At 34.1% G+C, this 16,222-nt stretch overlaps 1 protein-coding gene across 1 annotated transcript; it reads left to right on the top strand.

Moving 5' to 3' along the window:
- The first annotated feature begins 1,747 nt into the window (after positions 1-1,747).
- LOC132168796 (endoribonuclease Dicer homolog 2-like) lies at positions 1,748-13,610 on the top strand. The gene is made up of 10 exons (XM_088513342.1): positions 1,748-2,009; positions 6,574-6,723; positions 7,718-7,992; positions 8,574-9,001; positions 9,534-9,637; positions 10,226-10,425; positions 10,683-10,892; positions 11,471-11,881; positions 12,700-12,978; positions 13,121-13,610. Exons 1-10 carry the CDS (start codon positions 1,748-1,750, stop codon positions 13,463-13,465), a joined length of 2,664 nt encoding a protein of 887 aa, XP_088369468.1. The 3' UTR covers positions 13,466-13,610.
- The last annotated feature ends 2,612 nt before the right edge of the window (positions 13,611-16,222 follow it).

The raw sequence follows: 16,222 nt of genomic DNA, 5'->3' as shown, positions 1-16,222 counted from the left end.
GGACCTAATAAGGCCTAGAAGTTGTTGTCACCGATCAGTCTTTGCCTTCTTCAAAGGCTCTTCCAATGGGGCCTTGCCTTTTTCAGCCTTCCGTTTACTTTTCGAAATAGGAGTAGTTACCCCAATCTCTCCCGAGCCACCACCAGTGGTTTCAACAGTAGCGACTGCCCAAAGCCTCACCCCAAGCCCGGGGCTCAGCAGAAGGCTTAGAAGCAGCACCGATAGACTTGTCCCCGAGTGTCGACTAACCCCTTTCGGGCGTCAACTTCAAAGTAGCAGCCTTAGGGGCAGATGCCCTAACATCAGCAAAGCCTTCCGAATGACTAGTAAACTTGTGTGCCTGTGCTTTCTTAACCCTGTCACCATGGACCCGGGCAGGTGACTTGTTGACAACCTTGTCAGAAACTGGTACCGGCTTCCGAGGTTTCCCTCTTCTGTCCTAAAAAACCTTATTTTTTAGAATGTGGTAACCCAAATGCTCCCAAAGGGTAAAATCGGTAACGATAGTGCTGAAAGCCATCCAGGTCACATTCGCTGGGAGCAGGGAAAAAACGAGGATCTTGTCGACTCGACTTCGCTGCTCCGAAGTAAGCTTGGGACATTCCTCCCCCAAAGATAGACGTGAGGAAAACACTCAAGCCAAGCAACAACAACAACAACCAAAAAAAAAAAAGAGAAGATACTAACAATTCGGTTGAGGAAGTCTTAATTCCTGAGGAATTTTATACCCCGATGAAGAAGCCTCGGTAGAAGACGCCTCCTAGGCGCCCCAAACGTAAAAGAACTGCTCCGGCCAGTGTTTGTTGTTGGAATAGGTGGAGCCCAATTTGATGAATTGATTATTCCCTCAAACCATGAAGGTCGCCAACTCGATGTTGTGGTAGAAGTGGGGACCATAAATGTTAAGAAATTCCAAGACAGACATCTTCTGTCCGAGGAAGATAGTAGGCCACAACAGATTAAGTGGCAAAAAAATACCTCCACCCATTGGGCATCAATTGACATCACGCAACGCCAAGATGGGATAACAGCTCCCGAACGATAGAAGGAAATGGGAGGCAGAGTCTAGCCCGGAACATCCTTTAATAGACATAGATGTCTCCAGGACCATCAATCATCCCTGTAGATTCGTTAAGAAAGTGGAGCTATATCAAAGAAGGAATGTCATAGTTGTGTCAGAGCACCTTCTCGTCGGTCGGAATAAAGCAAGATCGTTGCTGGTGGGGAAGGTCCAAACGAAGGGAGGGCCCAGCGTCGAAGCGTTGTGCCTCAATAGTAGGACGAGTTTTTGAGGAACTTCCTCCCCTGTGAATCAGAGGAATCTTTGGGGAATGTTCGTCAGAGACTTCCTCATCTAAAAAGGCTGGTTGGTTGGAAGAAGACATGGCCTTAGGACAAAAGGAGGATAGAAAACTTGCAAAAATCCCAAAAAACAGAAAAAAGGAAGCTTGAAGAATGAAATAAATGGTAGAAGGAAGGAAGAAGAGAGGTTATTTATAGGGAGAAGCCCTGGGTGAATCAACACAGCATTTAATGCGAAGAAATGTTGAGCGCATGAATTAGACTACGGTAACCATTGGAGTTTCCCTCAAAAGGCATTGTAGAAGAACCACCCAATTCCTGACACCTGTCTCGGAGGCTCACGCGCTCGGTGGTCACAAAAAAGGAGTTACACAAACCTTTCAGAAGAGAACACGTGGAAGTGAAAACAACAGATTTAAGAGTAGCAAACAAAAACATTAAAAGAATGTCAAAAGATTTGAAAAGATTGCCGAGAATCTCAGGTGAGGTGATACGCCAGAAATCTCGGGTGTATAGTTGTCGAATCAGAAAACAGTTGTTGTATCAGAATGCAATGGCTATATTAAGAAAAGGTCAACAGGAATATCGTGTAGAGGTCCCACGGGAACCCTCAGGCCCGAGAAATGCACAAGGCATTTGGAACACGAAGATAAGAGAACAAAGAAATTATCTTTTTTCGAAAGACTTTAAAGAAAGGAATTTGGGAGGTAACTGTTACATATATAGAATACGGCTTCAGCCAATGGGCCATGTAACATACCTGTTCCAAGTGGTATGATATTGTCCGCTTTGGGCCAAGCCTGTACGGTTTTATTATTGGGTTTACCCCCAAAAAGCCTCATACCATTTAGAGAGAGTATATTCCATATAAACGATGATCTTTTTCATGCCCAGGCAATGTGGGACGTTACAATCACCCCCTCTTAGGACCCAGCGTCCTTGCTGGCGACCCTCATGGGCTTGTGCACGCTCTCCCATCTCAGGTTGGACTATGGCTCTGATACCATATGTAACATACCTGTTCTAAGTGGTATGATATTGTCCGCTTTGGGCCAAGCCCGAACGGTTTTATTATTGGGTTTACTCCCAAAAAGCTTCATACTATTTAGAGAGAGTATATTCCATATAAACGATGATCTTTTTCATGCTCAGGCAATGTGGGACGTCACCACTTGTAACGCCAGGCCATGTGGTACTGGAGCACTACATGACGTGGACCTGATGAGGACGTCAGGAGTTTAAGAGGGGGAGTTTGTAATACCCCAGTCTCATATTGGGAAGATGAGAAGAAGCTCACATAGAGTAGGTGGTTTATAGCGATAGTCATGGTACTAAGTCCTACATTGCCTAGTTACTAGGTGAAACTGGACTTTATAATGAATTATAGGGAAGCTCCAAATTGACTAGTCCTTTTGGGGTGATAGCGCAGATATGGCTAGAGTCTTTTCCTGAGTCGTTACAAGCCAGGTTTATAACGGCCCAGGAGTATAGGCATCATCAAAGCCCAAAACCTATAGGAGCGCCGATTTTCTCAAAGACTAGCACTATCTCGGGGTAACGTGGTCGGGTACACTTGCTTCTTGGATCTAGGAGCGCCAAAAAGGTAGCTCGGGACAGGTTGACAATCGAGCAAATCACCATAATCAAATGAAACCTTCGGGAGCGAATATGGAAAGATATTATGCTCATTATATGCAGAATTTGTAGGGCGCCATCCGTGGGATACACATTAAACCACCGAGGCAGATACGATTCGCCTGTAACGGTCACAAGATCGGGTCATTAATCCGATTGCCGTTATTTACTCCTGAATCCCAGATTTTCAGCCTTATTACTATCTTTAGCCCAAAATGACCCGGCCTATAAATAGTCTCGCACGCAGAGCAAGAAGGTACACAATATTTTTCTAACTTTTGAATTGAATCAACAAATAATGAGCGAACTTAAGCATCGGAGGAGGATCCACCAAAATGCCCCTAGTGAATTCTCTTAACCCTTATTGTCTTGTAGATAAAGGAATGAGCACATGAGAAGATTGTAGTATTATCCCTGTATTCACCGTACCATAAACTGTATTAACATCTAATATTGACAAGTGCTAGTTTAGAGATATTAGTTGTTTATATTGTCCCACACCCAAATATGAGGACTAATTCTTTCTGTTTGTTCTTTTTTTTTTTTTTTTCCTTTTTTTTTTTTCCTGGGGAAAAGTACACTTTATCCCACCAAAGTTTGGAGCAATTTTCAATTCGACCTCAAATGTTTTAATTTTTGCAATGCGCCCTCCCAAAATTTGCAATTTTTTTTTTTTTTTTTTCAATTCAACCAATGTTATCCCAAAATTCCTATATATTGCCCTTAATTTTTTTTAATAAAAAAAAAAAAAAAAAAAATTCGCTAGCCATTTTTGCACCCCAAATTTTTTTTTTTTTTTTAAATAAAAAAATTAAAAAAATTAGGGGCAATATGAGAATTTTGAGATAATATTGGTCGAATTGAAAAAAGATTGCAAGTTTGAGGGGTGCATTACAAACATTGAAACATTGGAGGTCAAATTGAAAATCGCTCCAAACTTTTTTTAGGAGGGAAGGGGCATAAAGTGTAATTTTCCCAATTTTCTGCTTTTAAATCAATGGCAGATTTTCCCTTTCAAATCTCTTGAGCCCTTCCAACTTTAATGTTAGAGAAAAATATACTTTACTCCTCTGAACTATCCACTCATTTACACTTTAAATCTCAATATTTAAAAAGTAACACTTTACTTCCCCAAAGTATTTGACATTGACACTTGACCCCAATGAAGTACACTTTACCCCCTAAATAATTTGAATTGACACTTTACCCCACTGAGTTGATACTTTACCCCCCAAAACTTAGTTACTTTGGGAGGGGGGGTAAAGTGTCAACCTAAAATACTTCAGGGGAGTAAAGTGTATTTCATGTCAAGTGTCATAATTAGATACTTTGGAGGGGGTTAAAGTGTCATTTTTTAAACATTGGGGTTCAAAGTGTAAATAGGAAGATAGTTTGGGGGTAAAGTATATTTTGCCCTTAATGTTAATGTTTAGGGTTAAATGATTAAAAAAAGAGAGAAAGAAAATCAGATAAACTTGGAATGGAAGAAGACATAACTAAGAACCATATATCATAAGTGTATTTTTCCACGGTGATTTTTTGAATAAGAATCTCAATTATTATTTCAAAAAAAAAAAACTAAGAACCATATATAACTTAGATAAATAGATAGAGAGCTATCACTTGATTAACTTTATTATAATGGAAGGTATTATTCAAATCCAAATTATATGCTCCTTAATTTATTTTTAATTTTACTCCAAATTTCTATTTATCGGTTTTTTTTTTTTTTTTTTTTTTTTTTTTTTTTTCACTGCAAATATTAAATCACAATGTCCACTTTCATTATTAAAGTGCAGCAGGATCCTAGGAACTATTTTACTATCTGGATTTTTGTTTTATTTTATTTAATATGACACCATATTTATTATATGATATCATATAAACTAGGGTTAACTTTATTTTACCCCCTGAAGTTTCAGGGCTTTTTTTTTTTTTTTTTTTTTAAATTTTAATTTGAACCTCAATATTTAAAAATTGACAATGTACCCCTTAATGTTTCAAAAAAATTTAATCCAGCCCCTTCGTTACTAATTTCCGTCTAATTGGACGTAAATCATTCCACGTGCGTCTCATGTAGGATTTTGATGCCCTCTATTCTAATTTTACCTTTATTAAAGCCTATGAAATTACGTAATTACCCTAAATTTCATAGGTTTTAATAAGGGTAATTACGTTATTTCATAAGTTTTAATGAGGGCAAAATTGGAATAGAGGGCATCAAAATCTCACGTGAGACGCACATGAGATGATTTTCGTCCAATTAGACGGAAATTAGTAATGGAGAGTTTGAGTTGAAATTTTTTGAAATATTAAGAGGGTACATTACTAATTTTTAAACATTAAAATTCGAATTAAAAAACTCCTAAAATTTAAGAGATAAAGTGAATTTTCCTCTATAAACTATTATATTCATAAAATTTAGTTTAAACCATTTCTATCTACCTTACTTGAAAATTGAAATAAAGAGTGGGTCCTATTTCATTTATAAGAGCCCCTTTTTGCATCATCAATGCAGAATATCACTTTCTGTATGTTTAGAAGGAACTACACGACAACTTTAAACGAGAGAGATTTACTTTGTTGTTTTCCATGCAACCAATTGTGGAGGATTACTTGCTGATCGAGTCATTGTGTTCTATTTATCTTTTGATTTAAATAAGTTTATATGTTTGTATTACTTGGTATGCAAGTTGGAATCGTTGTGATTGTCCCATACCTAACTAATCTAACTAATTTAGATGTTAATGAATTTGGCCCGTTTGAGAATCAAACAGATTTGAAATGGAGAGGAATCAATTGGTTACTTTTGAGGGGTAAAATTGTCTACAAAAAGTAAAATTACAATTTTATCCCTCAAATTTCATCGCAATCTCTTTTTTCCCTCAACATTGTTCATGCATTTTTTTTTTTCCTCAAAAAACTCAACATTAAAATATTCTCATTTTTTTTTTACTTTTTATATCACATTATTAACTTTTTATTACTATTCAAATAAAAAACCCACTACAAAACTTTTTTTTTTTTTTTTTTTTCTCGTTTTCAATACAAAAAATTTAAAATTTTCAATCATTTTCCGCTGCAATAACAAATGCAAATATGCTTTGCCAAACAAAGATTTTTACTTCAAAATAGAGGACCCTGGGTCTTTTGATTCTCATACGTACCTTGGGCAACAAGTTCCTTCCTAAGGAAGGAGTTACCTTTACCATCATCCATCATCCATCATCGTCAGCTGCTTTTGCTATGCTCTCTTTAGTGTACTTGTGGGGTATGTGTGTGTTATGTGTATATATATAACGTTGCAGCTGCTTCATTCTCTCCGGTTCTCTTGTTTCTTGAAGTTCTCTAAGGCTCTCTCTCTTCCTCTACAGTACTGTTTGGAACTCTCATTTGCAGTCCTTTCTCTGAATCCCTGTGAGTTTTCCACTTCTCAACTTTGGCTTACATTTACATTTTGAGATTTTTGTTGGAATTCTTTTTGTTTTTTTTTTGGATTAGTTCTTTGGTTTTGTCTTGATCAATGACGGTGCAGAGAGAAGCAGAGAAACCAATTTCTATCTGTTGATCATCCTCTTCCATTTGCCAGAAAGTGGTTCCTTAAGCACTGGAGGCTGTGACACTCAAATTTCACAGAGAAAGTTGTTGTAGAAGGAAATATTAACTCTACAATTATGAACCAGACTGCCTGCCTTGAACCAAGTAAGAAACATCATGAGTTTGGTGATTTGACACACAATCTTGTTTCAGATGTTGTTGTGGAACAAGGCACAGCGCAAGAATGTGGTAATGTTATTGTATTCTACGTCCTTTTATTCCTTCCTGCTTTCATTGTCTTCCACTTTATTCTTGCAATGTTTTTTTATAACGTAGTTTGGAGGAGTGGAAAGCTTTATCCTAGGAAAAAAAAAAACCTCTAAATTAACCGTCGTTTTTTAAATAGCCTCATGAAGTTTAAAGTGTGCTAAGTAGTACATCAAACGACTAAAGTATGTCAAAAAGACCACATTTTTTTAACAAAAAAATAAATAAAAATTAATTTTTTAATTTAATATATTTTTTAATTTTTTTATTAAAAGCGACACATGTCGCTATTTTATTGGCGTTGACGTAACATTTAACAAAATTCATCAATGGTACATCAAACTACTAAAGTATGTTAAAAAGACCACATTTTTTTAACAATAAGAAAAAATTAAAAAATTAATTTTTTTAATTATATATATATATATTAAAAGTGACACGTGTTGCTATTTTATTGGCGTTGACGTAACATTTAACAAAATTCCATGTCTTAACAGAATTTTGTTTTTTGTTTTTTTTTTTTTTTTGAAAAATAGTTTAGTTTAATTTTTTATTTTATTAATGTTTTGTTTAGTTTTTAAGAGGGTATTATAGGAAAATACTTTAAGAAAAAAAAAAAAAAAAGGTGGCATTTTTGGGACACCTGATGTACCACTCAAGCACCTTTTAAACTTTATGGAGCTATCTATAAAAAAAAAAAACCTTTATGGAGCTTTTTTAAAAGGGCTTTTAGTTGAGGGAATTTTTTTTTATATTTTTTCCCTTTATTCTTCAACTTTGTATCTTTAGATGGATGCTAATGTTTCTCATTTAGTGATCGGTTATCATAATTTTCTTTTTCTTTTTTGCCGTACAACTTAGGTGGCTTCTCTTTTATACATAGGATTAATTATAATTTTGTATTATTTATTTATTTTATTTTTATAACATAGGGAGAAGTTTGTTTCCTTTGCATGTCTGACTTTTTAAAGTACAGGGAATGGACATTATGTTGATGAGCAACCCAGTTACTTCCCACCTGAACTGGTCGGTTGTGGTCCAAAGAATTCTCAAACAATGTATCATTGCTACCTAATTGAGTTGAAGCAGAATTTTGTTTATGATGTTTCTGTTCATGACATCATACTTGCCATGAGAAGTGAGCTAGATTCTGATGTTGCAAGCAGCATGCATTTTGACTTGGAAGTTGACCGGGGTAGCTTGTCAGTGAACTTTAAATATGTTGGAGTGATTCATCTTTGCCCAGATCAGGTAACTTTTTTTTTAAAATTTTTTTATTTTTTTTTAATTTTAAACTTCACAATTGACAAGACCACTGAATTATCTGGCATTTTGAGAAGACCTTCATTAATTTTAAAAACTCTTAATTTCACCTTCTGAACTTTCAATTTGATGCAATGTACCCGCCTTTGTCAATTTATAAACATTAAAAGTGATAAAATAATTATTATACCCTTGCTTTTTATTTATTTTTTAATTCTAAATTTACTCTTAATTTCAAATTAAAAATAATAAAAATTATTATTAAATCACTTTGTGACCTTTTTTTTTTCTTTTTTTTTTTTTATAAAAAAAGTGAAGGATAATTTGGTCTTTTTAGGGGTTTCTGTTAGGATTTAACGGCAAAAATTGACGGAGGGGGTAAATTGTATCAAATTAAAAGTTCGATGGGTGAAATTGAGATTTTTCAAAATTTAGGGGTTTTCTCAAAATACATGGTAGTTCAAGAATTCTTTGTGAAATTTCCCTCTTTTCTTTTCTTTTTATTTTTATTTTTTTAAAAAAAAAAATTATAAAGGAATTTGTTTGTGTTTGTAAAACTTTGTTTGCAGGTCCTTTTGTGTAGAACCTTTCAGATAACTCTTTTTAGAGTTCTTAAAGATCATAATTTGAATAATTTGAAGGATCTTTTGGATGGAGATTGCTCAGGAGATAATATTGAGATTGACTATCTATTGCTTCCAGCCACTGATAAAGATGGTGGACCTTTGATTGATTGGAACTGTGTTACTTCTGTTCACTTTTCAAGTGAAAAGTTCTGGGAAAATCACTTGAATTGTTCTTATCCAAAGGGCTATGCTCGTTCTGCACAGACCATAGATGGTTCTGTATGCACATGCATGCTTCAGAATTCTTTGATCTATACCCCTCACAGTGGTCATGTGTATTGCACAGCTGGAACTTTGGAATTGAATGGAAACTCACTTCTGAAGCTCAAGAAAGGCAGAATGCTTACGTACAAGGAGTTCTATGAAGAAAAGTATGTTATTATTACATGAAGCTTCACTTTACCTTTCTGAATTGTCATCTCTTTTACAATGTCCTTCTAAAGTTCAATTGTTTGCAATCTCACATTTTCATTAAATTTTTCCAAAATACCCCCATTTGTTTTAGGAAAAAAACAAGAAAAAAATTGCAAAGATTAAGGCATTGGTCCGAATTTAACGGCATTTGCAAAAATACCCATGCCTCAATTTTTGGAAAAAATTTTAAACATTTTTTTTCCAAAAAAATGGGTATTTTGGGAATTTTGTTGAGATTTAACGAAAAACCTTAATGGATGGGGGATGTTAAAAAAAAATTAAAAATCCGATATACTAAATTGAGAAGTTTTGAACTTTAGAATTACATTACAAAAGTGATCGATGATAATTCAAAAAGTAAGTAAAGTTTCCCCTTATTATTATTAACTTCGATCTGAATGAAAAGATATTGTTGTTCTTTCATCTAGTTGGAATGTATTACAAGTATGCAATGTTAAATTGTAATCTATCTGAATCCTTCCAATACAGGCATGGCGTCAAGCTGCATTTTGATCATGAATCATTGCTTAATGGGAGACATATTTTTCAGGTGCAAAATTACCTTCACAGATGCAGAAAACAAAAGGAGAAAGGTTTAAAGTTCTTGCTTCTTATTTGTTACAATATTCTCAAAGCTTGACTAAAATCATTGGTCATGTTCCTGTTGTTGCCTCTACTCTCTCAAAAATACATCATAAACTAATCAATCATCTTAATCCATTATGTATCATGACCTTTTTTTTTTTTTTGGTAGGCTTTCAGTTTAAGGAGGTATTAGTCATGTTGGTACTGCCCTCTATTTGTATAAAAAGGAATAATTCAGATTCTTTGAATAGAAAATTTTATAAATGCTTCTTTTTTCTTTTTTTCAATGGTCCTATCATGTAACACAACTATTTAGATTTTGTATTGTTTTACACTTTATATATTCATTTTATTATGAACAAATGGATTATGTGAGCTAGCTAGTCTTAATATTCTCTTGAAGTTGTACTCTTAATTTACTCCCCAAATCTCGTTTGCATTATAATATTGTGATGATAAGGGAGCAGTGAGAATGCATAGGATGCCTTAGCTTTTTCTTTGTGAGGATTTCGGTGCTTACATTAGATTCAATTATCATTGTTTATTACATATTTTACTCTTAGTAAACATGACATTTTTATTTTTATTTTTTTCAGAATCATCAAGTTATTCCACAGTTGAATTGCCTCCAGAACTCTGCAAAATAATCATGTCACCAATATCAATCACTACATTTTATTCGTTCTCATTTCTTCCTTCGATCGTGCATCGGCTTGAGTCTTTGCTTATAGCTTTCAATTTCAAAAAGATGCATTTGGATCATTGCAAGCAAAATGATGTTATTCCAACCATCAAGGTATGTAATCCTTGACATTTATGTGCTGAAGTGCTAGAGTCCATTTTATATGATCACACATCTACATTTTTGCTTGTATGATATTATGTGTATGTTATCATAAGCATGCTACTATTAGAACAGTGCATGCCTCAGCCTCAGCCTCCTCTCTCCCATTGTGGCCTTATCAACTGCATATTAATGATTTCCATATCTCTGTCTTTAGTTGTATATTGAGTTTTTGTTTGAACTTTTTGCTCAACATATCTTCATGGCAGGTCTTGGAAGCAATTACGACTAAGAAATGCCAAGAGGAATTCCACTTGGAATCCTTAGAAACTCTTGGAGATTCTTTTCTCAAATATGCTGCTAGTCAACAACTTTTTAAGACCTATCAAAATGAACAAGAGGGCGTCCTTAGTGCAAAGAAAGAAAAAATAATTTCTAATGTGGCTCTTTGCAAGTCTGGATGTGACCGCAAACTTCCGGTAAATTTTGTTTTCTAATAATTCCTTAAATTCTTGTTGTTATCATTCTCATGAACTTGTTGCTACTCTTCACATTTTCAATTCCATAGTACACTTAGAGCCTGTCTGGGATTGTTTTTGAGGGCCTAAAAGTGTTTTTAATACTTAAAAATTTTGTTTGAAGAAAAAAGTACATGTTTGGTAAAGCAATTAAAAGCGCTTTTAACGGTCCAAAAAGCCTAAAATGGTCAAAAACACACTTTTGGCATTTTAGTTACCTTTAAGTATAGTATTTCTAGTGTATATAGTGTCTATGAACCATGTCTCGACTCCTTGTGTAAATATTGTTTCTCAAGGATCCTGAATTATTGGTGTGAATATTAACTTGTAATTCTGCCAAAACTAATCCTTTATTGGATTTGTTTTTATAAAATGTTTTAGGCTTGTTAATTGCTACTTGAGATTTCATCATGTACGTGCATCAAAAGTTAAGGTCACTTTGGAACTTTTTGTACGTGTGACATAAGTTTTTCTTTTCAATTACTTGGTATGTTCTATTATATCTAGCTATGACTTGTTTTCCATTTTTCAAATTGTAGGGATTCATTCGGAATGAATCATTTGATCCTAAAAAGTGGATAATTCCTGGAGATAGATCTCAAAGTTATGCATTAAGTGAGGAGTTGCTTCTTAGTAGGAGGAAAATCTATGTTAGGGAAAGTAGGAAGATGAAAAGTAAAACAATTGCTGATGTTGTTGAAGCACTAATTGGTGCATTTCTGAGCACATGCGGTGAAACAGCAACCTTATTATTTATGAATTGGATGGGTATGAAGGTAGACTTCCACGTTACACCGTATGAAAGGCTCTTCCAAGTTCATGTAGAGAAACATCTAAATGTCAGACAATTGGAGTCTTTGTTGGACCACCAATTCCATGATCCCTCTCTCTTACTGGAAGCTTTGACCCACGGTTCTTACATGCTTTCTGAGATTCCAAGATGTTATCAGGTAAATTTGATGACACTTTAGATAATAATTATGCCCATAATTTCATTATAATGAAATGCATATCAACTTCGTTATATTTTGGTAGTATATGTTACATAATAGCTGGTAGGGGAGTAAAAAAAAAAAAGAAGGAAAACCGAGACCGGAACTAGGAAACCCGGTTTGAAACCAGTTGGGAAAAACCGGTAACTGGGATACCCAGTTTCAGTTACCGGTTTTGGGGCTTTTAAATACCTGGTTATAACCGGGTAACCGGGTATATATATATATATATATATATTTTCAAATTTAGTATATTTATTATTATTTTTTTACTCTAAGGTTCACAAAAATTGTAAATAACTTCTATATTTTCAAATTTAGTATATTTATTAATATTTTCGATTTTTTTTTTTTTTTTTTAATGGGGCACAAAATGGTTAAATTAGGCTCAATACCTAAAATAAACCCAAAATGTAAAAAAAAAAAAAACCGGTTACCCAGTTCGGATAACCAAGTATCAACTGAAACCGGCCGGTTATTATATAACCGGTTAACTGGATAGCTGGTTTCGATTTTCAAAAATCAAAAACTGGGTATCCCGGTTCTGGTTCTCGGTTTTGGCCAGTAACCAAGAATTGGAACCGGGTTTTCACCCCTTGCATTTTATGGTAACACAGACATACAATCAAACACATGTTCTATCTCTTGATCTCGTACTTTCTTGTTTGACATGAATTTTAGTTATCTTTTGTTAGTCCTCCTTATGATATGATTAAATTTGATATCTTTTAATATGTTCTTTTTTTTACTTTGTTAATAGTTTGTTACTTGTGCAGCGACTTGAATTTCTTGGGGACGCAGTGTTAGACTATCTCGTGACCTTGCATTTCTACAACAAATATCCAGGGTTATCACCAGAACTGTTAACTGACATGAGATCTGCTTCTACGAATAATGATTGTTATGCACGATCTACAGTTAAGTCTAAACTGCACAACCACATCCTCTATTCGTCAGAAGAACTCCACAGGCGTGTAGTCGAAACGGAGAACAATTTTGAAAAGTTATCTTTAGAATCAACTTTTGGATGGGAGTCAGAGACACATTTTCCCAAGGTTAGATTATCATGCTTATTCTTATATTTGTTTATTCTTAAACTTTATGCTGAATTTTGATTTTTGATTAAGAAATTTTTTCCTTTTTCAAGATCTTTGGTTTTATTTGATAAATCATCACATATTTTCCAATTTGTGATAGGTACTTGGTGATGTTATAGAGTCTTTGGCAGGAGCCATTCTTGTCGATTCGGGATACAATAAGAAGAAAGTCTTTGAGAGTATAAGGCCTCTTTTGGAGCCTCTGATTACTCCCGAAACAGTGATGCTCCATCCTATAAAAGAGTTAAATGAGTTGTGCCAAACAAGGCATTATGATAAGAAAGAACCCATCAAGTCCCGTAACGAGGGTATGACTTCAATTACAATAGAGGTTAAAGCAAATGGGATCTCTTTCAAGCATACAGCTACAGCTGCTGATACTAGGACAGCGAAAAAGAATGCATGCAAAGAAGTATTGAAGTCTCTGAAACAAAGTCTGAAATAAATTCAGGAAGCAAGTCCTGACCAGAGTTTTTAGCTTCATATGGTAAAATTTATTAGGATAGATATATAAGTGGAGTTTTAGGAAAAATTTCTCTTATATACCCATAAGTTTTTTCATGTATTGAATTATTAATTTTATGTTTTGGATAACAAGCAAAAAAAAAAAAAAAAAAGGTATTTGTTAGTTGTAATATGAACATTAATTAGAGTTAAAATTTTTGGAATAAGTGATAATTGAACGTGGTATCAAAATAGAGATTTTGAGTTTGAACCCTAACTCTTTCGTTTATCCTTATTTTCAATTAAAATATTTCAAGATGTTGGTTGATCCCGTGCGAATGGCTACACCAAATGCATGTGAAAGAATAAAAACAGACGTAAAAAGAAAACAATTGATGAGATTGGGAATGTAAAAGGAGATCAAAGAGAATACATATATAACCAATCGCCAACATGTGGATGCGGAATAGTCGACCATTCAATGTAGTTTACATTATGATTCCATCACTTACGTGAGCCTCCCACCGTAATTAGCCGCGCCACCGCGCCCGTTTGCCACCCCATCACCATTAGCACCACTGCCACCATCACGGTCACCCTCCTCACAAAACCCTCCATAGCCTCCACTCAAAAACACAAGGAGTGTCTTAAAGAAAAGAAATATTGTTACTATGGGAGCAAATCAATCGACCTCTCTTAAACCTAGGAGATTAAGAACTAGGTTTTGCCAAATAAATGTGACCTCTCTTAAACCTAGGAGGCAATGTGACCTCTCTTAAACCCAGGAGATTACGTACTAGGTTTTTTTAAATAAATATCTACATAGTTGGATAAATGTGTTCTTATCAAAAATATATCGTGGTCAAAATGGCTCGATCAAAAACTAAATTAATACCCAGAACAGGATTACAAATCCAAAAAATTTTAAAAGTTCAATCCAAAACAAGGGTAAATTAAAAATCGAGCAACATATTTTGCAATTCAAGCTACACACAAATTCAGAAGAGAAGGTTAAAAAGCAAGAAAACCAATAAATTCAAAGTTTCTCAACATAAGGACGAGCAATTGTTATGCATGCATGTGTAGAAAATGCTAGCAGATAAAAGTCAATGAAGTACTAAGAAAACAAAATAAATATTCAATTGTGATCACCTATAAATCCGGTTCTCCAGCAGCTAAAGCCCCATTATAAAGTTCTGCAGATTGTTCTGGGAATGGCATGAGCAGAACTTTAGCCCAAGAAGTATGACAGTTTTAAAAGTACTAGTGGCTGGATGATGGAATGAAAAGTTCCAAAGGACTTTTGTAGTCCCATGTAACAACAGACCAAGGAGCAAGAGTTGCTCAATGCTATTGTGTTGAACTACCTAGACAACCAAAAAAAAAAAAAGATAGGACCATAGAAATCTAATAAAAACAGGGAAAAGAATATAAACTTCAATTAAATGAAGCAACATCCAAATAGAAGAAGATGCCCCACACAATTTGGCCAATCATTGTTGAACTCCATGTATACTTGATGTAAATAAAAGAAACTTAAGAAACAAGCTAATAATTGTTTAAGAATAGCTTTAGTGGTTGTATATTGGCAATATGATAAGAAAAGAATTTAGGAATCATATATATATATATATATATATATATGCTCAAGTCTAGCTGTTGGGGTGTTCGAGCGCAAGTGCGCTTGAACCCTAGTTGATATGCGCTCGATCCCATGGCTACCATAATGCTTTCAAAGTGCTTTTTAAGCCCAAAATTAATGGAATTCTTGCATCTTTCATTTAAAAACTCTGCACACAAAAATAAAATAAAATCAAACAAATAACAATACTAAGGAATTAACATATGTGAGTTTAAGAGGTTTGAATGTGCAACATTCGACACTTATTGGTCTTCAAAAGGCAGGGCACAAAATTTGCATGGTTTTAAAGTCTGTAGCACAAAAACAAATCAAAATATCCAAACGCACGACACAAAAGTAACATAAGACACAAAACCATTTCAAAAAATAAAATAAAAAATCATAACATATACGAAAAATGTTTTCAAAGTTGTAAAAGAAATCTTTCCCTTAAACGCATTAAACACTCCCGGTTAAGTGGTTAAAACTCATGATTCAGGACACGTGTCAAGATTTGAGGCACTTTCTAATGCAGAACTATTGTTACTTAATAACTAATATTATATATAAGATATTTTTATTGATATTTACATATTTTTATTAAATTTTTAATAACTATTGTTATTATATTTTTATTAATAAATACATACAAGTCACGTCGAGTTCATACAAGTATGTATTATTTAATAATCAAGCCTAATTTTGTGTTCACAAACATCCCGTTTAACAATCGAGCTGAGCCTGAGTTTGTTTATGAGTAGTGATGCTCATTTACAGCCCTACTTGCCTCACTTCCATAGTAATTTCTTTTTCTCTAATATGTTTTGTTGGTTCCACTCGGGTATATATATACCATTTTGATTGGTTTTGAGTAATTTAGCTTATTTTTTGGTATTAATGAAATGGGGGTGTTGCAATTTTTTAGAAAATGTTATCAGAAACAATTTGTCAAAAGCCTTTTTTTATTTTTTATTCTTTCTCGAAAATAATTTTTAAAAACAAAAATAGAAATAAATTTGCCAAACGAGTTGAATTGGGCCTTCACTTTTGAAGAATTTTCCTCAAGCTTTACAGATTTAAAAAAAAATAAAAAAAAAATAAAATTATTTTATTAAGTAAATTGAAGGAAGGGGTTGG

The sequence above is a fragment of the Corylus avellana genome, chromosome 1 (assembly GCF_965113065.1).
Source record: "Corylus avellana chromosome 1, dhCorAvel1.hap1.2, whole genome shotgun sequence".
In the NCBI taxonomy this organism is placed as follows: Eukaryota; Viridiplantae; Streptophyta; class Magnoliopsida; order Fagales; family Betulaceae; genus Corylus; species Corylus avellana.
The sequence above is the reverse complement of the archived record's forward strand: the minus strand, read 5'-3'. Positions and strand labels throughout refer to the sequence as shown.

Bases quoted from the DNA above. Each gene is read 5' to 3' on its own strand.
- LOC132168796 (XM_088513342.1), top strand. From the start codon at position 1,748: ATGTCAAAAGATTTGAAAAGATTGCCGAGAATCTCAGGTGAGGTGATA. The intron at 7,993-8,573 runs GTAACTTTTTTT...CTTTGTTTGCAG, and splicing joins TTCATCTTTGCCCAGATCAG to GTCCTTTTGTGTAGAACCTT. The intron at 12,979-13,120 runs GTTAGATTATCA...AATTTGTGATAG, and splicing joins CAGAGACACATTTTCCCAAG to GTACTTGGTGATGTTATAGA.